The 27,566-nt window shown below is 37.2% G+C and overlaps 1 protein-coding gene across 1 annotated transcript in view; it reads right to left on the minus strand.

Annotated features, from left to right (window-relative positions):
* The window catches only part of ADAM32 (ADAM metallopeptidase domain 32), a 195,673-nt gene that overhangs the window by 4,123 nt on the left and 163,984 nt on the right, over window positions 1-27,566 (minus strand). The window contains exons 12-14 of the mRNA XM_006900307.1: window positions 24,920-25,118; window positions 3,163-3,274; window positions 999-1,182 (exon numbers count right to left, since the gene is read on the minus strand). Of these exons, the coding sequence (XP_006900369.1) occupies window positions 999-1,182; window positions 3,163-3,274; window positions 24,920-25,118 (495 nt within the window). The remainder of the gene's footprint in view (window positions 1-998; window positions 1,183-3,162; window positions 3,275-24,919; window positions 25,119-27,566) is intronic.

The raw sequence follows: 27,566 nt of genomic DNA on the forward strand, positions 1-27,566 counted from the left end.
AGGGTCACTATGAGTCATAAGCAACTCAACGGCACATAACAACAACAATGCATTTTTAAATGCATGTTCAGTCAATTTCAGACTGCAGAGGTTGGTAGAAATCCTCTATTTCCTCATCATTGGTTTCAGTTTTGCTAAGTGTATTTAAATGATAGTTGTATTAACTGGTCTTCTTTGTATGTTGTTATTATTGAGTACTGTAGAGTCAGAACCAACCCCTAGCTGATCCTCCAGTGGGTTTTCAGAGGCAGTTAATCATATGAGAGGAGGTTGCCCATCCTGGTGGCCTCAAATCATGTGCCTTTGGGATTGCAATGCAGCTTCTTGCCACTAGGCCACCAGAGCTGTTATTCACAGCATTATACTAGATAGATTTTTTAAAATGGTCTTTTTCACTAAGGCTTAGCACATTCAATGTGCAAAGCACTGTCATTTATGTCATTTAATCTTTATAAGAGCTCTGGTGCACCACTGTAAGGCCAAAAGCAGGTCAACTGAATCCATCAGATGCTCTATGGGAGCAATGATCTTCACAAAAATCCTGCACTGTAAATGTTTATTATTGTCCCTCCTCAACACGGTTACAATAACAAAGACTGCAAAATTATAAAAATAAGAGATAGATATTTAATTCTAGAAAGTCTGATCTAAGTAGTACTCTTATTCATTGGGTTACAGAATATATATTCTCCAAACAAATGAAAGTTTCCATGCTATGGAGTCCTTAATCACATCTAGTTCCAAGACTTCTCATCTACAGCACCCAAACACTTGGAAGTTTCCTCGTTTACAACATTGAATCTATGAAGGAGATGAAACATTACAATTTACTTCTTCCTAGGTAGAGACCAACTAAACTATTCATTATGTCCTTTCTCCAAATTCTTAAGGTTACATAGAAGTAGACATGAATATGTATTTATACTTAAAATTGTAATAGTTATCAAATCACTGGATAAAGTTAGGGTTTTTTTTTAAATTTATATTAAATCATTTACCCTCCCATCATCACACTGCGAGCCATTTCGGACCATCATTGGATCTTCTTGGGTTACAGGTACTTTGAAGTCAATAGTCACACACACAGAATCTCGAACAAAAGCGTAAATTACAGCAGTATTCTCTTTATAAATGGGAATTCTAGTAGGGTAGCTACAAATTAACCTTCCACATATAAGATCCCTGCAAAAATAATAAAATAATTTCCTATTACATAGTGAAGCTATGATACATATTGATTCTAGGTATTTGTGAGGAATATTTTAGGTTTTACTTATTTAACAACAAAAAAATCATGATTCTACATTTATGGCAATACAAGTAAAGAAATATAATGTTTTAACATTTAAAGTAGGATGGAAAAGAAAATAGAAAGCCGCTGATCCAAGTATATTTTTCCATGCTATTAATAACACTTTATGATATATTTCCTGTTGTTAAATTATCCAATCAATTAAGCTATTCCTAAACAAATATTTTGTGTTGGGAGACAAAGATGAGTTAGTTGTGACTCCTACTTTCAAGGATCATACAAAGTACATTTTGATAAAAATTTCAGTGTAAGTTCTATAAATTCTGTTTAGATTTAAGATGAAGACATATTCTAACTTAAAAGTTAGGAAAAGTTCATAGAAAAGAGACAAACTAAAAAAAAAAGAAAGAAAAGAAAAGAGACCGACTGACACAAAGCCTACACACATATCTTTTGTAGGCAACATACCTTTCAACAGGTATGGTAAAGTATTTCTAAAGAAAATGAAAATATGCACACTCCAAGAAGCATAAGAAGACATGGCATTTTTATTGTTCTGTACAAATTCTTCTTCTAAATGGTATAGCACTGGTTTGTCCATTTCCTGCGCAGAGGTAATTTGTGGTTGCTGTGGTTCTCAACACTGTAATACTGATGTGTCAAATGCGATAATAATGGTTGCATATGATGGACAGTGTTTGGTGGCGCTCCCTGATTAAAACAAGCTTGGAAGCAAGAGTGGTATCCACTTCTGAAATAGCTTTGCCTCTGGAAACTATGAACTTGGAGAAGGATAAACCTTATACAACTGTTCAGGTCTTTCATTCAGGGTCACTATGAATCATCTATGACTTGATGGCACGTAACAACAACAACATAGAGAAAGCACTGTTGGCCTAGTGGATAGAAAGTTATGCTACCAAGCCAAAGATGGGTGATTTTAATCTATGGCCCTCAGACCTGGTTTTAATTGTTTTTGGTCAAACATTCTTCTAAGTGGTCTGTCCATTTGCTGTACAGAGATAGCTCATGGTTGCTGTGATGCTAAACACTGTGACACTGATGTGTCAAATGCGATAATGGTTACCCATGGTAGACAGTGTTTGGTGGAGCTCCCCAATTAAAACAAGCTTGGAAGCAGAAGTGGGATCTATTTCTGAAATAGCTTGCCTCAAGAAACTCTGTGAACTTGGATAAACTATCAAAGTTATACCAGTGTTCAAATCTTTTGTCCATAGGGTCGTTATGAGTGGTCTACAACTCAATGGCATTTAACAACAACATAAACATTCTATGGATTTGAGGTTCTTAATATTTCAAATAAATTAGTTAAACTTTTAACTAGCTGACTCTTTATACACAAAGTCAATGTACTGGGAAATCTGCTTGAGCAAGCACTGAGTGGATGGTGGTTATATAAAGAAAAATGAGCAAGTTTAGAAAAGAATAGTGAAATGGATAATATGAGTTTCCATTTTTTTATTTTGTAGGATTTTGGTAGGATTTGTATACCTAAGTATCACCCACATAAAAATTTTTAAAGATAGAAAATTTAGCCCATATCACACGAAAGACACCAAAGATGGAGATTTTTATTTGAGATTTACTACCATAGGGAGCTCTGGTGGTTTAGTGGTCAGGAGTTGTGCTGTCAAACCAAAGGCATCCATTTCAAATCCACCAGCTGCTCAACAGGAGAAAAATGGACAATCTCTTCCTGTACAATATATTGTCTCTGAAAACCCCTAGAGGATCAGCTATGCATTGGTTCCAACTAAGTAGTACATAACAAAACAATAATCATATACACACAATTGTTGAAACTACTGGAAGGCATGGCATGAACTAAAGCTAGAGAAAAACAAACTTAAAAATTGAGATAAAAATCTCTCTATGTTTGCATAACATACCTCCATGGGCAATATACATATCGCCTTTCCTTTGAACTCCAACCACAATTTCCAAATCTATCCTGTTGAGGTTGTATTTCTTCATAACAGTGAAATGGTGCATTTTTGGAACCTGTAAAAATAAAAAAAAAAAACATTTGGATCAAAACACTTCTTTTTATTTGTCTATGCATTCACACAAAACGGGATTTGAGACCACCCTCAAATCTTAACCTGATAATACTCATTCTCCTAAAATTCCATTGGCTTCATTAACAATCTGGCTTTTGAGCCAGGACATTCATCACCAAGCCTATGTCAAATAAAAACCACCACTAAACCAGATCTGGAAGAGGCCTATCCTGACCTTGTAAATTACCACACTGTGACAGTGGAGTAAGCAGAGATACTAAGTCTCAAAACTTAGCAGAAGCTCAGTGGCAAGGACCTTTCCTCAGTGCTGCCTCAGACAAACTCTTTCCCTGAAGCTGGTACATGGAATTTGGACTTATCATCCTCCTAAACGCAAAATAGTTAACAGTGTGAGAGACCAGTACCAGTGCAAGAAAGACATCACAGAAGTGACTTGTGGACTAAGTTGTCATATCAAGGGGTGGCTGGGGAAGGGTGGGTTTGACCAGGTAGCTGAGAGTGTAAGGAATGGTGATGTAGCAGGGAAAGGGAAGAGACAAGACACACATGGGGGTGGGGGGCAGGGGGCAGTGAATGTATTGGTTATTTCTGTAAGGGAAGTGTCTTTCATCTATTCAGTAAAATGCTTGTCTGTGAGATATTGTTCTAAAATTAAGCATCCAAATTAAGACAGACTAGGAAGAAAGATTGGTCATCCACTCTAAAGTATAACCAGCCTTCAAAAGCCCTATGTACAGTAAAGCACTCTTAAAGTAGGCTAACAGAAGCTGAGCACTCAAATTTGAAAATACAAAGGAGGAGGAACAGTTGTAAGCAGAAACTAATCACTGGAATCTGGAATGTGAGAATCATGAATGTAGGAAAACCAGACATTGTTAAGAAAGAAATAGAATGCATAAATATTGGCATATTAGATATTAGCGAAATGAGCTGGATTAACATGGGACATTTTTAATCAGATGATCATACGATCTACTACACTGGAGATGAAAAAAAATGGGGTCACTTTCATAGTTAAAAAGGTCAATTCTAGATCCATCTTGAAATACAATGTTGTGAGTGACAGTATAATATCCACACATATACAAGTAAGACCTGTTAATACTACTATAATTCAAATTTATGCACCAACAACCAGAGCCAAAGAGTAGGAAATAGATTATTTCTACCAACTGTTGCAGTCAGAAATCACGTGAACATGTAACCAAGAGCATTAATAATAATGGGTGACTGTAATACGAAAGTTGGGAACCAGGGAGAAGGATCAGTAGTTGGAAAACATGGACTTGGTGACAGAGATGAGGCTGGAGATAGAATGATAGAATTTTGCACAATGACTGTAAACAGCAAATATGTTTATAAAAAACATAAACACAAACTCAAGCTATACACATGGATTTCCTTTGATGCACAAAAATAATACTGATTACATCTGTGGAAGGAATCATTAGAGAAGTTCAAGATCAGCAGTGAAAACTAGGCCAGGTGCTGACTGTGGAACAGACAACCAACTACACATAAGCAAGTTCAAATGCAAGCTAAAGAAGGTTAAATAATATTCACAGGAATAAAAATTTGAACTTGAGTCTATTTTCCCTGAATTTAAAAACCAACTCAGGAACAGATTTGAAGCCTTGAACACTAATGAGCAAAGACCAGATTAAGAATATTGTCATGGCACCAAAACAAGATAAAAGTAAATAACCCAATTGAAAAATGGGCACAGGATGTGAACAGACACTTTACCAAAGAAGACATTCAGATGGCTGACAAGCACATGAAAAATTGTCCAAAATCCCTAGCTCTAAAAGAGATGCAAACCAAAACAACTATGAGATATCATCTCACACCAGTAAGAACAGCAAAATTTAACAGAACAGCAAACACGAAATGTGGACAAGGTTGCGAAGAAGGTGGGAGTGTAAAAGGGTGCAACCACTATGGAAGGCTGTATGATGCTTTCTCAAAAAGTTGCAAATAGAAATACCATTTGACCCAGCAATTCCACTACTGGGAATATACCCTAAAGAAACCATAGCGACCACCCAAGCAGATATATGTACACCCATGTTTACTGAAGCGTTGTTCACAATAGCAAAGAGCTGGAAACAACCCAAGTGCCCATCAAAAGATGAATGGATAGAGAAGCTCTGGTATAATCACACAATGGAATACTATGCAGCATTGAAAAACAAAGAACTCATGCAATATTATGCAAAATGGATGACCCTGGAGGACATTATGTTGAGTGATGTATCTCAGTCACAAAAGAAAAAATATTGCATAGGGCCACTGTTGTAAAACAGAACTGACATCAGGGTTGAAGGAAGACAGAGAAGGAGGGGAGGAATGATGTATATTGCATTGAAACAGATGAGGGAGAGAACTATTTAAAAGGGATATATGATTGTGTATTATTGTCAGACAGGAGTCCCGAATGAAGGCTGCACAGTGTGGAGTGGACTTGGGAGGAGGAACTGCATAACAATGAAAGATATTTTCTTTTTCTTTTCAAGGAGAAGAATTAATTGGGGGGGAGGGAGAAAAGTGCAACAATGAATGACTGGAAACCCTAAGTCTCTAAATTTTCATTAAAATTAATTAAAAAACAGAATATCATCATGAAGAATGCAAAAGTTCACTACAAAGAAGGAAGAAGAAAAATAAGACCAAAATGGATATCAGAAGAGACTCTGAATAGTGTGCTGTAATGCTTAGAAGCCAAAGCAAAGGGGGAGAAAATCAAGACATTAAGGAGCTGAATAGAAGATTTCAAAGGGCAGCTCAGGAAGAAAAAGTAATATAAGGAAATGTGCAAGGAGCTGGAGTTGGAAAATCAAAAGGGCCATGCATGCTTGGCATTCTTAAGCTGAAGGAACTAAAGAATAAATTCAAGCCACGAGTTGCAATGTGTAAGGATGCTATAGACAAAATATTGAATGATTCAGGAAACACTAAAAGAAGATGGAAGAAGTACACAATCACTATGCGAAAAAGAATTGCCTAGCACAGAAGAATTTCAAGAAACAACATATGATTAAGAGGCAGTGGTGATGAAGGAGGAAGTTCAGGTTGCTCTAGAGGACTTGGCAAAAAAATAAAGCCCCAGGAATTGATGGCATACCAATTGACATATTGACAAACTCATGCTGCCCTGGATGTGCTTACCGTCTTGTGCCAAGAAATCCAGAGGACAACTATCTGGCCAAATGACAGAAAAAAAGAAAAAAATCCATATTTTTTTCCCATTCCAAAAAAGGTGATCCAACAGAGTTTGGAAATTATCCAACAATATCACTACTATCACACACTAGCAAAATCCTGCTAAAGATTATCCAAAAATTATTGGACCAGTACATTGACAGAGAACTACCAGAAACACAAGCTGGGTTTAGAAGAGGTCGTGGCAGTAGGGATATTTTAACTAATGTCAGATGGATCTTGGCAGAAAGCAAAGAGTACCAGAAGAATGTCTATCTGTATTTCATTTACTATGCAAAAACATTTGACAGTGTGGATCACAACAAATTGGGGCAGTCAGGAAATCAAAAGATGTATTGAACTGGGAAAATCTGCTGTCAGGGACCTCTCCAGAGAACTGAAAAATAACGACGTCAGTCTAGAGACTGAAGTGCACATAATCCAGGCCATGGTCTCTGCAATTACTTGCTATGCATCAAAGAACTGAACAATGACTAAGGATGACAGAAGAAGAATCAATGCCTTTGAATTGTGGTGCTGGAGAAGAATCTTGAACATACCATGGACCACCAAGAAAATAAATAGGTCTGTAATAGGGTGAAACCAAAACCCCCTTGGGGGCTAAGATTTTTAAGCTCTTTCTCACATACTCTGGGCACATGGCTACAAGATGGGCACATGGTCCTTGGATAAGGACATCATGCTTGGAAGGGTGGAGAGACAGCGCAGGAGAGAAAGACCCTACATGAGATGGATTGATACATAACTGGAGCAGTGGGGGTTGGTGTGTCAGAACTAGTGAGACCGGCTCAGGATAGGGCAGGCTTCAGAGCCATTGGCCGCAGCTGACTCGACAACACATAACAACAACTGCATTTTTCCTAGCCTATTATTAATACTTTGTTATTTCACCAATCGTTTCTAATTCAAAAGTGATTCAAGTAAGGTCACAAAAAAAAAAAAAGAAAAAAGAAAAAGTTAGCGTTTTGGGGCACTCGTCGTCCCTTTTCATCACTCCCATCAAAAAAGATAACTTGGGAAGGAAATTTATAGACACATAAATCATGAAAAGACTGTGAAAGGCAATACAAGACATAGCAAAAGGAAATTGCATTTATTCACCTAGAACCTAAGTTGTTGTCGTCTTGTGCTGTAGAGTCAACTCTAACTTATAGCAAATCTATGCACCATGGCTCTGAACCCTGCACTATCCTGAGGCAGTCTCACCATCTCTGATATTTCTACCCTCATTACCTCAGTTTTATGTCAATCCATCTCATGCCAGATCTTCCCTCCACCCTTCCAAGCATGATATCCTTCTCCAAGGACTGGTCCCTCCTAGCAACATGCTTAAAGTATGTGAAATGTAGTCTCAAAATCCTTCCCTCCAAGAAGCAACCTGGTTTCATCCTCTCCAGAATAAACCTGTTTGTTCTCTAGGTAGTCCATGGTATGTTTAACAGTCTTCTCCAGAACCACAACTCAAAGACATCAATTCTTCTGTCTTCCTTATCCACTGTCCAGTTCTCCTATGTGTAGCAAGTGATTGAAAAGGCCAGGGCCCTAATCAGGCACACTTTAGTATTCAGACTAACATCATTGTTCTCAGTACCTCAGAGATATCCCTGACAGCAGATTTGACCAATGCAATGTATCTCCTGATTTAATTGCTGGTACAGGGTGTTGATTATGGATCCAAGCAAGATGAAATCACTGAAAACTTGAATCCTTTTTCCATCTATCATGATGATGCCTATTGGCCCACTGGTGAGGATTTTTATCTTCTTAATATTGATTGAGGTGCAATCCACAGTGAAGACTGTAGTTCTACATCTCCTGCAGCAAGATTTTCAAGGTAGGAAGACCCTCAACCAGGTGGATTGACATGGTGACTGCCACAATAGGCTCTACTGTGTCAGAAAGTGTGAAGTGGGCACAGAATAGGACAGTGTTCTGATCCACTGTTCATAAGGTTGCTATGAGTCGTATTTGACTCAGTGACACCTAACAACAACAATTTCACTTTTAGCAAGCAAGACTGTGTCACCTGCATAATGAAGGTTATTTATAGATCTTAATCCTATTGCCACAGTTTTTTTTTATAAAGTTCAACTTCCTGATAGATCAGTTGAGCATATAGATTGAAAAGGTGTGAAGAAAGGATACACCCCTGACATACTCCTTTCTTTTTTGTATTTTTTATACTAGTTTATTTTAAAAACTCGAATCCATTGTTTCTGAGAACAGCGTCTTCCGATTTCCCTCACACCCTCCACCCATCAAATTGTACAACACCTTGATTAATTCCCCCTCCCCCTGCACATCTTCACCCCTCTGTTTCTATCCTCCTCCATCCCTATTGGATCCTTATACTTATTCTACAATATGGTTTTATACAATTTTTATCCTTGTAGTACTGAGTTAGTTCATCAACATAATGCTTTTCAGTACCTCCCAAGTTAGGAAATAATTTACAAAATCATTGCTCCTGCATGCTGTGTAGTATTCCATTGTGTGAATGTACCATAATTTTTCAAACCATTCATTTGTGGTTGGATATTTGGGCTGTTTCCATGTTCTTGTGATGGTGAATAATCCTTTTTTTTTTATTTTAAACTATTCAGTGCTACCTTGTTCCAGTCTAACAATTGCTTGCTTCTTGTTCTAGGTATAGATTTCATATATACACAATTGAGTGTGCTGGGATTCCTGTTCTTCTCAATGTTTGCCATAATTTGTTATGACCTATATAGTCAAACGCCATTGCATGGTCAATTTAAAAATGATATTTGAAATAGAAATGCAATAGCTTCTGCTATAATAGCAACATGCAAGCACCTACAATACAATTAACCACTATTGTTGAGTCAATTCTCATCCATGGCAACCCTCCAATGGTTTTCAAGGCTGGGAAACTTAATAAGCAGAGAATGTCTTATTTTTTTTCCCTTATGGAGCTGCAGATAGATTCATGCTTCTAATATTTCTACCATTTAACCATTATATCTCTAGAGCTCCTTACAATACAACTCATTGGTGCCAAGTTAGAACTGACTCTAGAAAGCTTTCAGAGGCTATAAATTGCACAAGAGATTGTCCATCTTTCTCCCTTGGAGTCACAGATGCATTCAAACCTCAAAAGAGGCATTGCTTTGGATTAGCAACACGACTACCTATGGGCTACACCACCAGAGCTCCATTACAGTACACATAGAAATACTGAAAAGATATCACCTTGCAATGTGAAGTCACAGATAAAATATGCTTTTAAAGCTAGTATGCTGACAGTCTTCTATGTAATCACATTTGACCTGCTGTTAGGCACTGTTGAGTCGAGTAAGATCCATAGTGACCTTAGGAACAACAAATCTGCACCTTGTCCTATCCTGTCCCAACCTCACACTGACACATTAGAGCCCATTACAGCAGTCACCATGTCAATCTACCTGTTTGAGGGTCTTCCTCTCCTTCACTAACCCTCTACCTTTCTGAGCATCATGTACCTCTCCAAGGAATAGCCCCTCCTAGCAACATGACCAAAGAGCAGTCTGACTGCACCCTCCTCAAGGCATATCTTTTTGCTCTTTTGGCAATCTGTGGAATGTTCAGTGCTCCTCTCCAACACCACAGACCAAAGCATCAATTCTTCTTCTGTCATCCTTATTCATTGTCTCACTTTCAGATGCATAGCAAGTGATAGGAAGGACCATGGCCTGAATCAGACACACCTTGGTCCTCAAAGTGATATTATTATTCCTCAATAATTTGGAGACATTCTTAACTGCAGATTTTCCCGGTGCAATACATCTCCTGATTTCCTGACTGCTAGAACCAAAAGTGTTAATTGTGGCTCAAAGTAAGATGAAGTTGTTGACAGTTTCAATCTTTTCTGCATCTATCACGATGCTGCTGATAGGTTCAGTGGTAAGAATCTTTGTTTTCTTGACAAGGAGATGCAATTCATATTGAAGGTTATATGCAAGGTTGTTTCATCTACGTAATGCAGGTTATTGATGAATCTCTTCAGATCCTGATGCCCAGCACACAGATTGGAGAGAGAGAGAGAGAGCAGCAGACTCCTGGTGTAAGTATAGGTTTCACAAGAGCACATGAAGTACTCTGAGATTCTTGTTCTTCTCAATGTTAACCATAACTTGTTATGAACCACACAGTCAAATGTCTTTGCATTAAATGACAAATAAAAATTCTTCTGGTATTGTTTATTTTCAGCCAGGATCCATTTGACATCAGCAATGAACATCTCTAGTGCCACAGCCTCTTCCAAATCCTGTTTGAACTTCTGGCAGTTCCCTATCTATGTACTGTTCTACCCATTTTTTAAATTATCTTCAGCAGTATTTTGTTTGCATGTGATATTAATAATATTGTTCAATAATTTCCACACTATGTTGGATCACTACTCTTGGGAATGGGAACAAATATGTACCTTTTCCAATCTGTTGGCCAGACAGCCATCTTCCAAATTTCCTGGCATAGATTGGTGAGTGCATCAGGGCTACATCTGTTTACTGAAACAAGTTAATTGGTATCCCATCAATTCGTGGGTCCTTATTTTTTTGCCAATACCTTCAACACAGCTTCAAATTCCTCCTTCATTACCATTGGCTCCTGCTCTTAAAATTTCTTTATAATTTCTTCCTAGGAAGTTCTGGTGGCCTAATGGCAAGAAGCTGCACTGTGATCCCAGAGGTACACAGTTTGAATCCACCAGATGCTCTGCTAGAAAAAGAGGGGCAATCCCTTCCTGCTCCAGTCAGATCCAATTTGACAGTATACACATAATAAATAATAAAATTTAAAAAATTTAAAAAAATTCTTCCTGAAATTTTTCAGGGTCAGTCAAATCTTTTTGGTACAGTAACTCTGTATATTCCCTCCATTTTCTTTCAATGCTTTCTGGGTAATTTGATGTATTGCCCACAGCCTTTTTCACTATTCCAACTTGAGGTTTATATTTGTTTTTCAGTTCTCTCAGCTTAAGAAATGCATAGTGAGTTCTTCCCCTTTTATTTTCCAATTCCAGCTCTCTGAACATTCCATTATAATACTTCCCTTTGTCTTTTTGAGCTGCCCTTTGAAACATTCTTTCCAGCCCTTTTATTTGAGCATGTTTTCCCTTTATTTTAGCTTCTTCATCACTCTAGTGCAATTTTTAAAATCACTTCTAATATCCATTTTTTTTTCTTTCTCCTCTGTCTTTGTAATGATCTTTGGCTTTCTTTATTGATGATGTCCTTGGTATGCCATAACTCATCTGGTCTTTGATCATTGGTGTTCAATGCTTCAACCCTATTCTGAAAATGATAATGAAATCCAGATGGAATAGATTCAAGATATTATTCTGGTTCTTGTGGACTTATTTTAATTTTCTTTGGTCTTGATTTGGACTTGCACATGAGTTATTCATGATCTGACCTACCGTCCACCCCGTCATGGTTATGACTGCCGATAATTGAGCTTCTCCAATGATTCTTTCACAGATGTGGTCAATCTGATGCCTATGCAGCCTATCAAGTGAAGGTCATGTGTAAAGCTCACATTTGTATCTTTTATAAAAGGTATTTGCAATTAATAAATCATTGAAAACACAAAATTCTGTCATTCTGTTGCCAGTTTCATGTCTATCACCAAGCCCATATTTTCCAACTACTATTCCTTCTTCACTGTTTCCAACTTTTGCTTTCCAGTCACCAATTATCATTAACATATCTTGACTGCACGTTTGGTCCATTTTGGAATCCAAGATTTGGTAAACATTTTCAATTTCTTCTTCTTTGGCTCTAGAGGTAGGAGTATATATCTGAATAATAATCATGTTAATGTACCTTCCTTTTATCTGTATGGATAATAGTCTACCACTCACAACACTGTATTTCAGGATAGAACTTAAAATTAACTTTTTTATTATGAATGCAACACCATTCTTCTTTTGTCACTCCTTCCTACCATAGTAAACCATACAAATATCTGATTCAAAGTTGCCAAAGCTGGTCCATCTCATTTCACTAATCCCTAGTATGTCAATATTCATGTGTTCCATTTCATTTTTCAAGAGTTATAGTTTTCCAGCATTCATGCCATGTACATTGCATGTTCAAATTATTAAACAATGTCTGTCATTATTTTTCCTCATTTCAATTGATTTCCAATCTGGGCTCTATCACTATTATCATAACTATCCAAATTCCTATACTGTTCATAGGGGTTTCAGAGGCCTGTTATGCAAGAAGTGGATGGCCAATCTTTCTTCCTAGTTTTTCTTAATCTTGGATCTTTACTAAAACCTATCCACCATGGGTAACCCTTGTGGCATGTTACACACCAGTGGCATGGCTTTCAGTATCACAGCAACACACTATCACATTATCTCAGTACAGCAGACTGACAAGTGCCCTACCAATTAGAACAATGTTCTTCCCAAACACACCAAAGTGACAATTTAGTTTATAACACTAATAGCAAATCAGTCACACCAAGCCCTCTGGCTCAACCAACTTTTAATCACAAAAGGCCGCCCACTTTGTCCTAATTGGTTTAAACAAGGGGCTTCTAGCCAAAACTGATTGTTAATTAAATTAAAAATAGCAAGGCATCTTACACCTCATTGTTATTTAAATAATCAACCAAAAATAACTTGCCTTCCAAAAACAAACTGCTTCAAACAAAAGGGAAAAATTCGACCTACCATCATTCAAATAGGGAGAGCACTGATGGCTCAGTGGGTAAGGAGTTGCACTGCCATCACAAAGATAAACGGCATGAATCCATCACCTGCTTTGTAGAAGGAAGATAGGCAGCATTCTCCTATGTGACTCATCATCTCTGAAAACCCACTGGAGAGTCAGCTATGAGTTGGTTCCAGCTGAATAACTCTGAATGTGTTAGTGAGTGATAGTTGGAATAAAGGGAGCCCTGGTGGCAAGGCAAATTAAGTGCTGGGCTGTTGTTGTTTATGTGCCATCGAGTCACCTGTGACTCATAGCAACCCTACATACAACAGCCCTAAACCCTACTCTATCCTGTGCCAACCTCACTGCCTCTGACACACCCATCCTGATTACCCAAGTCACTGAATCAATCCACCCCATAGAGGGTCTTCCCCTTCTGTGCCGTCCCTCCACCCTCCCAAGCATGATGCCCTCTCCAAGGAATGGTCCCTCCTTACAACATGTCCAAAGTATGTCAGATGAAGCCTCAGAATCCTTGCCTCCAAGGAGCAGCCTGGTCTAACCCTCTCCAGGATGAATCTGTTTGTTTTCTTGGCAGTCCACAGTACATTCAATACTCTACTCCAGCACCACAGCTCAAAGGCATCAATTTTTCTGTCCTCCTTAGTCATTGTCCAACTCTCTGATGCATAACAAGTTATTGCAAAGACCATAATCTGTATCAGACGCACCTCAGTCTCCAGAGTGACACCATTGCTCTTCAGTACCCTGGAGAGGTCCCTAACAGCAGACTTTCCCATCACAATATGTTTTTTAATTTCCTGGTTACTGGTGCCAAGAGTGTTGACTGTGGAGCCAAGCAGACTAAAGTTGTTAACAATCTCAATCTTTTCACTATCTATCCTGATGCTACCAATTGGTCCAGTGGTGAGAATCTTTGTCTTCTTAGCATTGAGCTTCACTCAATACTGCAGTCCTTGACCCTCTGCAGCAAGCATTTCAAGTCCTCCTCAGTTTCAGCAAGCAGGATTGTGTCATCTACATAACGCAGATTGTTAATAGATCTTCCACCAATCCTGGCGCCACACTTCTCCTCATAGAGCCCAGCCTCTCAGATAATCTGTTCTGCATACAGGTTGAAAAGGTATGGAGATAGGACACATCCCTGGTGTACACCTTTCCCAATTTTGAACCATGCAGTGTTTCCTTGCTCTGTTCTGATAACTGCCTCTTGGTCCAAGTATAGGTTTCAAATTAGAGCGATCAAGTGTTCTGGGATTCCCGTTCTTCTCAGAGTCAGCCACAGTTTGTTATGATCCACACAGTCAAACGCCTTTGCATAGTCAATAAAACACAGATAGACATTCCTCTGGTACTCCCTGCTTTCAACCAAGATTCATCTAACATTAGCTACAATATCCCTAGTACCACGACCCCTTCTAAACCCAGCCTGGACTTCTGACAGTTCTCTGCTGATGTGCTGTTCCAGTCGTTTTTGGATAATCTTCAGTAGGGTCTTGCTTGCGTGTGAAATCAATGAGATTGTTCTATAGTTTCCACACTCTGTTGGGTCACCTTTCTTCTGAATGGGAACAAATATAGATCTCTTCCAATCAGTTGGCCAAGTGGTTATTCTCCAGATTTCTTGGCACAACTTGGTGAGCACATCCAGGGCAGCATCTGTTAGCTGAAATATGTCAATACCATCTATTCCTGGGGCCTTATTTTTTGATATTTCCTTCAAAGCAGCTTGAACTTCTTCCTTCATCACCATCGGCTCTTGTCCATATGTGATTTCATTAAATTCTTCTGCCAATTGTGTCTTCCAATTCCTTTTGATACAATAACTCAGTATATTCTTTCCATCTTCTTTTAGTACTTCCTGGATCATTTAATATTCTGCCTAAAGCATCCTTGATTATAGCAACTTGAGATTTAAATTTGATCTTCAGTTCCTTGAGCTTAAGAAATGCTGAGCGAGTTCGGCCCTTTTGATTTTCCGACCCCAGCTTCTTGCACATTTCATTGTAATATTTTGCTTTGTCATCCTGTGCTGCCCTTTGGAATCTTCTGTTCAGCTTTAGTATCTTGAATTCTTCCTTGTGCTTTGTCTTCTCTGTGCTCCAGTGCACTGAAAAGTCAACAATTTGAGCAACCAAGCCTCTCTGTAGGAGAATAATAGATAGTCAGCTTCCATAAGGATTATAGGTTCAGAAACCCGATGCATCAGAAATAGATTTCTAGGTAGTGGGTAGATGTCATAGTTTAGATTCCCAGTGCTCCATTATTAAATTATATGAAGTACAATGTAACAGTAGGTGCACTCAGAGTTGCATGTGGCTGTAAATGGGACAGGAATTTAAATGTAGGAAAAAATTGAGCATAAAAACAATGACTCCTGTTGAAAATGTTTTCCTAATTTATTTTTATTTTAAATTTATTTTAACACAGTTTGCTTCAAAATGTTTGCTTAAAAGTACATATTTTTTAAAAAAAAGAAATTGGAAAAAAAGGACAGTAATTAAAAGGAAAAACCAATCTGTCTCAGAAGTGCAGACAGACTGCTCCTTATAAGACAGGATGGCAACACTTCATCTCATATATTTGGGCACGTTAGTCACTAGAGGAGGAGATTGTTCTTGGAAAAGGAGAGGATCAGAGGAAGATCCTCAAAGCAATGGAATGACACAATGACTAGAGCATTAACAAAGTAGATACAGTGAGGATGGCATAGGATTGTGAAGAGTTTCAGAGTGTTGTACATAGGGATCTTATAAACTGAAGTATAGTTGATGGCACCTAACAAAATAATTGCTATTGTTGATAGTCTTCGAGTCGAGCACGACTCATAGTGACCCTATGAACAAAAGGCCTGAAGCCTTTCTATTACTATCGACATTTTATCAAGTTCACAGAATTTCTGGAGGCATGTTGTTTAGGAAGTGGATGTCACTCCTACTTCCAATAATAAAATCTTTAAAAATGAAAAGACGTAAGGTAAATGCAAGCATGCTCTTAATGGTTTACATTGTGTCCTTAAAGTTCTATGTGCTAGAAATGCTACTTACAAATATGGTTATAATCCATGAGGGAATAGCATTTTTTAATTATGCGGATGAGGTAATATTTGTATAAGGTGTGTATCACATCAATTTCTTGGAAATATTAAAGAGATTAAGCATGCAAGTGAGCAAAGGAAGATGGAAGAAGGTATTAAGTCATATTAAGAACTTCTAGAAACAGAAATACAGAAGAGACCAGGATGTTCAGCCTTCCTGGAGAGCTAATACTCTAAATTTTAACTTCTAGATTCCTAAATTTTGAGAAAATAAGTTTTTTGTTAAAGCCACTCATTTGAGATATTTTACTTATAATAACACTATTTTACTAAGACAGAATTTGCTAACAAGGACTGGGGTGCTAATCTAACAAATATAAAATCTAACAAATATAAACAATGTAGAAGTTGTTTTGAAATTGGGTAATTGGTGGAAGCTACAAAAGCCTGAGAACTGGACTATCAAAAAAAGGATGACAGAAGAATCAATGCCTTTGAGTTGTGGTGTTGGAGATGAGCACTACATAACCCAGGCTGCCAAAAGAACAGGCAGATTAATCTTGGAGAAAATACAGCCAGACTGTTCCTTAGAGACAAGGATAGTGAGCTTCATCTCACATACTTCGGGCATGTAGTTAAGAGAGGTTATTTCTTGGAAAAAAAACGGTATGTTTGAAAAGGTGAAGGGTTAATGAAAAACAGGAAGACTCTCAATGAGATGGATTGATTTCAGTAATGAGCTCAAGTGTGTCGTGATAAGGGTGACACAGCATAGGACAGGGCTCAGATTTGTTTATGGGATTGCTAGGAGTTGTTCTCATCTTGACAGTGCCTAAAAACAAGTTGTAAAAGTCATGGAACTCTGGTGGCCTACAGATTAGGAGGCACCAGGTATGTGATTTGAACTTACCACTGCTCCATGGTAGAAAGATGGGCAATCTCCTCCGATGCAATTTAATGTCACTGAAAAGCTGCTGAAGGGTCAGTTATGAGTTGCTACCAACTTGACAGAACACAATAGTCGTAAAATCCTAGATTCCTTAAAAAGACCTTCTATACAGTTATGAATATCAAAGATAATTCAATTGATGGCTCAGAAGATAGTAAGGAGAACTATTGAGAAAATATCTATCATGTTAGAGTATATAAGTGATGTGATCAACATGTGGACATAAAATGTGCTTTTACCAAGACTTTAAAAGAAAATTATTAATACGCTACTGGAAAATGGAAGAAGGGAAATACTTGTTATGCAGTGTCAAAGAATTTGACTGAACTGTATTCAAATGTTTAATGGGAAGCTGAATTTGTTAGTGATGAGCTTAGGCTAAGAAGATTTCAAAGAGAGATTTTAAAGAATTTATATGGTTTCTCCTTATGGCTTATAGTAAAATTCAAGAGAAAGAGAGGTAATTAAATATGATCTGTACAAAATAAAAATAGAATTTAGTGCTTTAGAAATATCTTTTACACAAACTCAGGACACGGGTTCACATACCAACAATGTATGTGGCTGGCTGTACAATCCTCTGTTAAGAGATTAAGTCTGTGGCTGATGGAAATAAACACAGCAGAAAACTGATCCGTTGAGACTGAATGAGACAAAGATAGGTTGAAAGGAAAGAAAGCCGTATGTCTTTTGGAATTCTATTAGATAGAAATAAGCCAAGGGAGCCAGAAAGACAACAAAAGGAGAGGCTACCACTTCACTGGCTCAGCAACGCAGTGCTACTCTTCTCACACTGCTAACCAGAAGTAAACTCAGGCTCTCTCCACACTCCCTTGTCACTCTGTTCCCATAGTAAACTAGAGGTGCACACCCACTCCTCAACTCTGCCTCATCCACGTGGTAGAACTACTGAACAATTCCAGAAGAAGAGAGGAGAAATGAACACAGGAATCATTGAGGATAAATTAGCAGAACACTACTTAAATGTCATAAAAGAAAGATCTATCCAAAAAGCTCAAGAAACTCCATAAAAGAAAAAAAATGTAAAAAAACAACCTTAATTGTTGCCAAGTCAGAACTGAATCAAAGTTGACCTTCCAGCAGGTTTTCAGAGGTTGTAAATTGCGTGGGAAGGGAGGTCTGTCTTTCTCTTGAGGAACCTCTGGTGGATTGTATTTCTGTTTATGTACTGTTTTCCTGAATTATTCTAGTTTCTCTGTGTTTCCCTTAATCTACTTTAGGAGCCCAAATGAAATTCTTGATCTGTTTTAGGAGTGCAACTGTATTCTTTTGAATTCTTTATCAGTTCTACCAGGTGAATGGAATTGTAGAGTAGAGGGTAGATGTACAACCAGAGCTCCTCCCACATAGGACAGACTGCTCCAAAACAAACTCACCACTATACAAAATAATAAAAATTTCCAAAACCAAAGGAAGAATTCTGAGAATAGCTCATGAAAGACAAAAAGGTATTATTTACAAGAAGACTAAGCACTTATTTTTTACCAAAAACCAAGTAGTAATTAAGGACATGCATACTAATTCTGAAAGAATTTCTAGCAAATAATCATATACCCAGAAAAACTGTATTTCAAATGTGATATTGAAATTAAGATGTTCCTAGATAAACAAAGAAATCAGATTGACTATATCTATGAAGAGAATTGTAGGAGAAGCCAATTGTGGAACAAATCATCAATTACTCATTTGAAAATTCAAACTGTAGATGAAGAAAATGAAAACAAATCTCCAACAAAGAAAATACGACCTTGACACTATCTCACTTGAAGCTAAAAATCATCTCCCGTAGATGTTTGAGGCATTAAACATTAATGAATGATGACGAGATGAGCTATGAGAATAAAGTATCAATATTAACCATGAAGAGGAAAAAATGGTCATCTACTTTTTCAAAGACAGAGGAGGAAGAAAAGACTAAAAAGCAAAGATTTATCAGAAACTTACATAATGCAGATGGCATAGTCTTGATTGCTGAAAATGAGGAAGATCTAAAGTGTTTGCTGTAGAAGATCAAACACTATAGCATTTAATATAGATGAAATATCAACATCAAGAAAACACAGGTCCCAGGTGCCTATGAGAAACTATGATACATCCATACAATGGAATACTGTGCAGTACTGAAAGATAATTAACTCATATGCACTATACAACATGGAAGAATAATGCTGCACAAAGTACCTCAGTCACAAAGGAACAAATGCTTCATAAACCCATTATTGTAATAACAGGATCCAGACAGAGTAGGGAGGAAGAAAGGAGAAAGAATAGATAGATAATGACTATTGCACTGGAATGGGTGAAATAAAGAACATTCTGAAAGGAATGGACAATTAGAATTTATATGTATGACAATTAATAGTCTTACAAGAGAAAGGGGTGGAAGGAAATTGTGCATAAGTGAATGAATAATTTAAAAAAAAAAACAGCAAAAATGAAAACAAAGGTCTTTACCACTGGGTAATAGACAACATCATGATAGATGAAGAAAGATTGAAACTGGCAATGATTTCATCTTGTTGTTGTGTACCACAGAATCAGAACTGACCTATAGCTGACCCTCCAGGAGAGTTTTCATAGGCAGTTAATCACACAGGAGGAGATTGCCCATACTTCATATTACTGGACTCAAAGAAACACCCTTGGTACCAGCTGTAAGGAGATAAGGATATGTATTGCTTTGGGCAAAGCCATTGTCAGGGACAGCTCAAAAATACTGACTAGCAATGATATCAGTTGGAAGACTAAGGTGTTCCTGATTCATGCCATGGTCTTAATCACTAGCTACACTGATGAGAACTGGACAATGAATAAGGATGATAGAAGATGAAACTATTATTTTGGTGCTGAAGAAGAGTACTGAATGTCCCATGGACTGCCAAAAGAATGAACATGTATGTCTTGGATAAGGCACAGTGAGAGTGCTCCGTGGAGACAAGAATGGCAAAGCTCTGCATCTCATAGTTCAGATATGTTTCTAGGAGAGGCTATTTGTTGGAATAGGTGAAGGTTCAGGAAAACAGAAGAAGACCCCCAGTGAGATGGAGTGATAAGAAGGTGACAGCAGCAATGGGCTCATGTGTGTCAGAGATGGTGAGGGTGGCACAGGATAGTGCAGGATTCAAATATGTTGTTCTGAAGGTGGCTATGAGTCATATTTTACTTTATGGCACCTAACAACAACAATTATTTCATAGGGAGCTCTGATGGCTTAGTGGTAAGGAATTGAGCTGCTAATGCAAAGATGTTGTTGTTGTCGTAAGGTGTCATTGAGTCAAGTACAACTCACAGTGACCTATGAACAAAATAACTGAACCTTGCCGTATCCTGTGCCATCCTCACAACCTATGACGCAGTTAAGCCCACTGATGCAGTGACAGTGTCAACTACTTGGTTGAAGATCTTCTTCCCCTTTCTCATCCCTCCATCTTTCCAAGCATGATGTCATCCTCGAAGGAATAACATCTCCTTGCAACATGTCCAAAGTATGTGAGTCAAAACCTCATCATCTTTGCCTCCAAGGAGTGCTCTGGTTGCACCATCTTCAAGAAATATCTGTTTATTCTTTTGACAGTCCATGGGATACTCAGCACTGGCTTCCAACATCACAATTAAAAAGTATTCACTCTTCTGTCATCCTTGTTCATTGTCCAGCACTTGCAAGTGATTAAATGTCCCTGGTTTTAATCAAGTACACTTTAGTCCTCAAACTGGAATCATTGTTCGTCAATAGTTTGGAGAGGTTCCTAACTACAGACTTTCCCACTGCAATATGTCTCCTGATCTCCTGATGGCTAGTATAAAGCGCATTGATTGTGGATCCAGATAAGAGGAAGTCACTGACAGTTTCAATATTTTTTATATTGCCTTTTTGTCCAGTGGCATGGATTTTTGTTTTATCATAGTTGAGATGCAATCCTTATTGCAATTTTTTATCTTTTCCATCAAGTATTTCAAGCCCTCCTCACTTTTAGCAAGCAAGGTGTGTCATCTATATTATGAAGGTTATTGATGAGTCTTCCTCCAATCCTCATGTCACATTTCTCTTTATAGAGTCCAGCTTCTCAAATAATCTGCAGCAAACAGATTGAATAGGTATGAAGAAGGGATACAATCCTGATTCACACCTTTCCTGATTTTAAACCATGCAATAGTCCCTTGTTCTGTTTGCACATCAGCCTTTTGGTCTAGGTATAGGTTTTGCATGAGTACAATTAAGTATTTTGGAATTCCCATTCTTCTAATGGTTAGACATTATTTGTTACGATCCATAGTCAATTGCCTTTGCATAGTCAATAAAGCACAAATAGAAATTCTTCCAATATCCTTTCTTTTCTGCCAGGATTCATCTGCTATCAGCAATGATATCCTTGGTGCCACAGCCCCTCCTAAATCCAGCTTAAATGTCTGGGCGTTCCCTATGTACTGTTGTAGATGTTTATAATAATCCTAAGAAGTATTCTGCTTCTATTTTATATTAATGACATTGTTCTATAATTTCCACAATCTGATGGATCTCCTGTCTTGGGAATGGGAACAAACATGGATCTCTTTCATTCAGAAGGCAAGGCCACCGACCTCCTAATTTCCTGGCATAGACTGATGAGAATGTCCAGGGCTGCATCTGTTATTTGATACATTTCTATGAGTATCCCATTGTTTTCTGGAGCCTTATTTCTTGCCAATGCCTTCAGGGCAATGTGTACTTCTTCCTTCATTACTTCTTGATCATATTGTACCTCCAGAAATATTTCCGTGTCAGTCAATTCTTTTTTTTAATATTTTTTATTATTATTAATTTTAATGAAAATTTACACTTTGAATTTCCATTCATTCATTGTTGTACTTTTCTTCCTGCCCACCTCTCCTCCCCAGTTCACTCTTTTCTTTGAAAAGTAAAAGAAAAATTCTTAGAGCAATGCAAGAGCAGAATAAGACACAGATATCCTCACCAACTCCTGACTCTGAGGGGGCACCTAGGCTAAACACAGAGATAACACTAGACACTTTGGTCAGAGGATAGTCTAGGAGGCGGAACTGCAAAAAGAAAGAACTTGGCAGAAAGTGTCTGAATGACTGAGGAAAATTTTTTCATTTAAATTAAGGAAAAACTAATAACTTAAGGCACTGAAGTGACACTAACTAAACAGCTTTTTAAGATTTTTTAAATTGTGCATAGGTTTGCTTAAAAAAATTTGTAAACATTGTGCTTCACACTATCCTTAATTCACATTGTGTTTCATACAATCACTCCGATTCATTATATTTTATAAAATAAATCAACATTAGACTAAAAAAAAGAAAGAAAAATTCTTTCATTGTTATACAATCCCTCCCCCCCAAGTCCACTCCACTATGCAGCTATCATTCTGGACTCCTGTCATGACAATAATACACAATCATATATCCCTTTTAAATGTTTCAATCTGTTTCAATGTCTCATCTGTTTCAATGCAATATACATAATTTATCCCATCTTTTTTGTCTCCCCCCAACCCTGATATCTGTCCCTTTTCACAACGGTGGCACTATGCAGTATTTGTCCTTTTGTGACTGAGATATTTTCATTCAGCATAATGTCTTCCAGGGTCACCCAATTTGCATAATATTGCATGAGTTCCTTGTTTTTCAATGCTGTGTAGTATTCCATTGTGTGATTATACCAGAGCTTCTCTATCCATTCATCTTTTGATGGGTACTTAGGTTGTTTCCAGATCTTTGCTATTGTGAACAAACCTGCAATAAACATGGGTGTGCATATATCTTATCTTGGGTGATGATTATGGTTTCTTAAGGGTATATTACCAGTAGTGGAATTACTGGGACAAATGGTTTTTGTGTTTGCAAATTTTTGAGAAAGTGTCATACAACCTTCTGTAGTGGCACTATTTTACACTCTCACCAACAGTAAATAAGGGTTCCTGTTTATCCACAACTTCCCCCGCATTTGATGTTTGCTGTTCTATTTAAATTTTGCTATTCTTATTGGTGTGAAATGATATCTTATAGTTGTTTGATTTGCATTTTTTTTTAGAGCTAGGGATTTTGAACATTTCTTCATGTGCTTGTTGGCCATCTGAATGTCTTCTTTGATGAATTGTCTGTTCATATCCTGGGCTCATTTTTTAATTGGGGAAGAATACTTTTTTAGAAAAAGTAAACTGGGAGGGGTTAGGGAGGAAAAGGTGCAACAATGAATGAATGGAAATCCAACTTTTCTATAAACTTTCATTAAAAAGATGTGCATTGCAATTAACATTCTGGAATGAGATACACATTACAGATTAAATAAAATGAGAGAAGGGGAAGAAAAGAGGAGAGAGAAAGAACAATGGAGGTAGGTGATGGTATCCAGTCAGAGTTTGCTTTAACATTGTAAAAAATGAATTGCCACAATCAATAGTAATTAATGGCTATGAATGATATTTGTAAAAACCAATGTGATTTGTAAACTTTCATCTTTCATTCACATTTTTAAAAGATATATTAATTAAAAAACTATAAAGTCGGGAGGATCTCACAAGCTGTGCAACAGCAACAAATGTAACTGACATATATAGTGACTATATATATATATATATATAGTGCTACTATCACTATGAGCTGTAATTGGCTCAGGAAGTTGGGTAAAAATATTTAAAACACACACACACACACACACACACACCCCAAATTGACATGCATAAAATTGTGTACTTATTTGTGACTACTCAAATTTCAGGGTAAAAATGATTTGTCTAACATAGGTGATAGCTTACCCAACTGCTTACATACTGTATTAGCAATATTGCTGTTTTTCAAGCTAAAAATATTACTCATTATTCTTCTACTTCATCTCAAAACATATTAAAGTATTTTCAAACAAATACAAAATTAGACCTAAGTGAACTTAAACAAAGAATACAAGGTTCAGAGGTGAAATTGGTCATAAAATTTTAAAGAAATCATGATCATTTATTCCTATCTTTTATCTCTGCTTTGAATAACAAGTTGTGCTGTCAATCCAAAATGAGCAATTTCAATTCACCAGTGACTCAGTGAGAGAAAGATAGGCCATCTCTTCCCACAAAATGTTTAGCCTCTGAAAACCCTCTAGAGAATCAGCTCTAAGTTGATTCTGACTTGACAGCCTTGCATGAGTGAGTGAGTCTCTTATTTTTGTTTCATTGTTCCTGTAACAGAATAACTTATTGCATAGAAGATATGGGCCAATCACCAAGATAAACACAATCACATATATATCTATAAGGGGTTTTTTTCAACATGACTTCAGTGTGAAAATACAATCTGAAGGATTCTGATTTATTCTAGGTCACTTGTCATTCCCTAGATTTGTCATTCCTATGCCATGTGTTAGAATCAACTCATTGCTGATCCTCCAGTAAGTTTTCATAGGGTGTAAACTGCATGGGCAAAGACTGCTTATCTTTCTCCCTTGGAGCCACTGGTGGATTTGAAGTGCCTTTCAGTAAGTATTGAAATTCCCTACAATTACTAAATTTTATCAATAAATTAAGTCTTCCTAGGACAAAGTGTTACATAAAAATAATAATATTTTGAGGATTTAATATGTGCACTAAGGTAGTATTCTGTTTTCATCCATTAACTCATTTAAAGCAACCATGAATAGTAACTTTAAGACACCTACTTAGATTTATATATAATTTACTCATTTTCTTGATTAATGTTAATAAAAATAACTATTACCTTTTCCAAATAGATTCTCACATCGTTCATCAAGATCATGGCAGAGTCCATCATAACACAGATATTTGTTATTTTTGCAAGAATGTCCATTGATGATAGTTATATCAGGTTCACAAGCTGATGAAGATCCATTACAAAACTCAGCAATGTCACATTCAGGATGTGCTCTAGGCCTACATTCCAAACCTGCACTTGCAATCTAATGAAAATTAGAATATTTTTTAAAAATACAGTGTTATATGCAAGACCATTAGGTGTATCAGTATTTCAAAATTTTATCAATGTATACTTTTTCCCCCCAGAGGATAGCACGAATGCAGTCTCACTATGCAATCAAGTTTCCCATACATGGGGAAATTGCAGAGGTCAGGACATGGATATGCCTGCTGTTGTTGCTGTTAGGTGTCACCAAGTCTAGTACAATTCATAGAGATCCTATGAGAAAAAGATCTGAACCCTGTTCTATTCTGTACTGTCCTTACACTTCCTGACATATAAGAGCCCTTTGCAGTAGTCATCATTCCTGCCTCCAAAGAGCACTCTGGCTGCACTCTCTCCAAGACTTGTCACTTTGTTCTCTTGGTTGTCCATGGGATGTTCAGTGCCCTTCCCCAACACCACAGCTCAATGACATAAATTCTTTTTCTGTCATTCTTATTTATTGTCCAACTCTCAGATTCTCAGATGCTTAGAAGGAGAAAGACCATGTTCTGAATCAGATGCACCTAGCCTAGCCCTAGGGGGGGAAAAACACCCTTATGATCACAGCATTTCCTCTGTCAGGTAAGTATTCAACTTATACTTTTCTGGTTTACTTATGAATATTTACTGAATATAACTTTGTGTAAAGCATATGTGAATCATTATTAAAAATAAATGTTAACATCAGTGAAAACAAGATGCATAAATGAGAAAAAAGTACAAATGTGTGATGAAAACTATAGTTTTGATTGTGCTTTCATAAAAATAGAAAAAAACACAGCTTTTTGCTTGGAAAAATTATTCCTTCTTGGTGAAAATTATGGTGGTGGTATACCATCAGGTCATAACACACCGATAGGTGACACTCTAGCAGGCTTACAGAAGCAGTATATCACCCAACAGGAGATTGTCCATCTTTCTCTTACGGAGCACCTGCTGGATTTGAACCATCTGTCTTTGTGTTGGCAATGCAATTCCTTACCACTAAGCCATCAGAGTTTCTGAATGAAAATAATGGAATACAATCAATTTCTGAGTAAAATACACCAATGTATTTGCAACTACTTGCTATGCATCAGAGAACTGGACAATGACTAAGGATTAAAGAAAAATAATTGATGTCTTCGAGATGTGATCCTGGACTGCCAATAGAACAAACAAGTCTGTCTTGGAGAGGGTGAAACTAAGTTGCTACTTGAAGGCAAGGATTTTGAAGATTCATCTCACATCTTTTGGGCACACTTCCAGGAGGGAGCAGTCTTTGGAAAAAGACATTGTGCTTAGAAGGGTGGAGGAACAGCTCAGGAGAGGAAGACCTGGATGAGACAGAGTGACACAGTAACTGGAGTAATGTGGGTAGGTTTGTTTGGAGATAGTGAGACTGGCAGGGTTCAGAGCTATTGTACATGGGTTTGCTATGAGTCACAGTTGACTCAATGACACATAAAAACAACAACAAATGTTAAATGCAAAGAATTGAGAAAGTCACACCCACCAAAAAATAAAACCCACCACTGCTGAACTAATTTTTATTCATAAAGACCCTGTAGGATGGAGTAGAACTATCCAATAGGGTTTTCAAGGCTGTAACTCTTTACAGAAGCAGACTCCCACATCTTTGTCCTATTGAGCAACTGGTGAACTCAATCTACCAAACTTTTCAGTTAGTGCTTAAGTTATCAATGCACCAACATAGCTCCTGAATAAAACACATAGAAGAAAATAAAAGGGTGATTGAGGAGCAGTTAAATTATAGGTTTGGGAAAGGATATAATTTAATTGTAATCTTTATCTTCAATTATATGATAACTAACTTTTCTGTATACAGATTATAAAATTCATATTAGGAATTTTAAATATCTCTGTTATACTTTTTAATAGATGATAGTTGATACAATGCTTAGCTAAACTTCAAATGGCTTTAAACTCTTATTAATGAAAGTCAAAGAGTACAGCCTGGAGTTTGCATTACACCTGAATGTAAAGATTAAAAGAAAAATTAAAAACCTCTTAACAATTAGACTGGTTAAAAGCATCGTGATAAACAGACAAAAATGAAGTTGTCAGTTTTTAATTTTATTTGGATTAACAACAAAAGTTCATGGAAGTAGCAGTCATGAAATAAAATGAAACATTATATTGAGAAAATAGGGGGGTGGGGTGGGGAAGACCTCTTTAAAAAAACTGAAGACAAGGGGAGCTCTGGTGGCCTAGTGGCAAGGAGCTGCAACTACAATCCAAGAGGTGCACAGTTCGAATCCATCAGATGCTCTGCCGGGGAAGGAGGGACAATCTCCTCCTATACCAGTCAGATCCGATTTGATGGTACACTCACACAATAAAACAAAAACAAAAACAAAACAAAATTTAAAAAAAACAAACCTGAAGACAATGGAAATCCAAAATCTCTGTAAATATTCATTAAAATTAATAAAATAAAATTTTA

This window comes from Elephantulus edwardii, unplaced genomic scaffold, assembly GCF_000299155.1.
Source record: "Elephantulus edwardii isolate Elephantulus edwardi_28Jun2011 unplaced genomic scaffold, EleEdw1.0 scaffold00279, whole genome shotgun sequence".
In the NCBI taxonomy this organism is placed as follows: domain Eukaryota; kingdom Metazoa; phylum Chordata; class Mammalia; order Macroscelidea; family Macroscelididae; genus Elephantulus; species Elephantulus edwardii.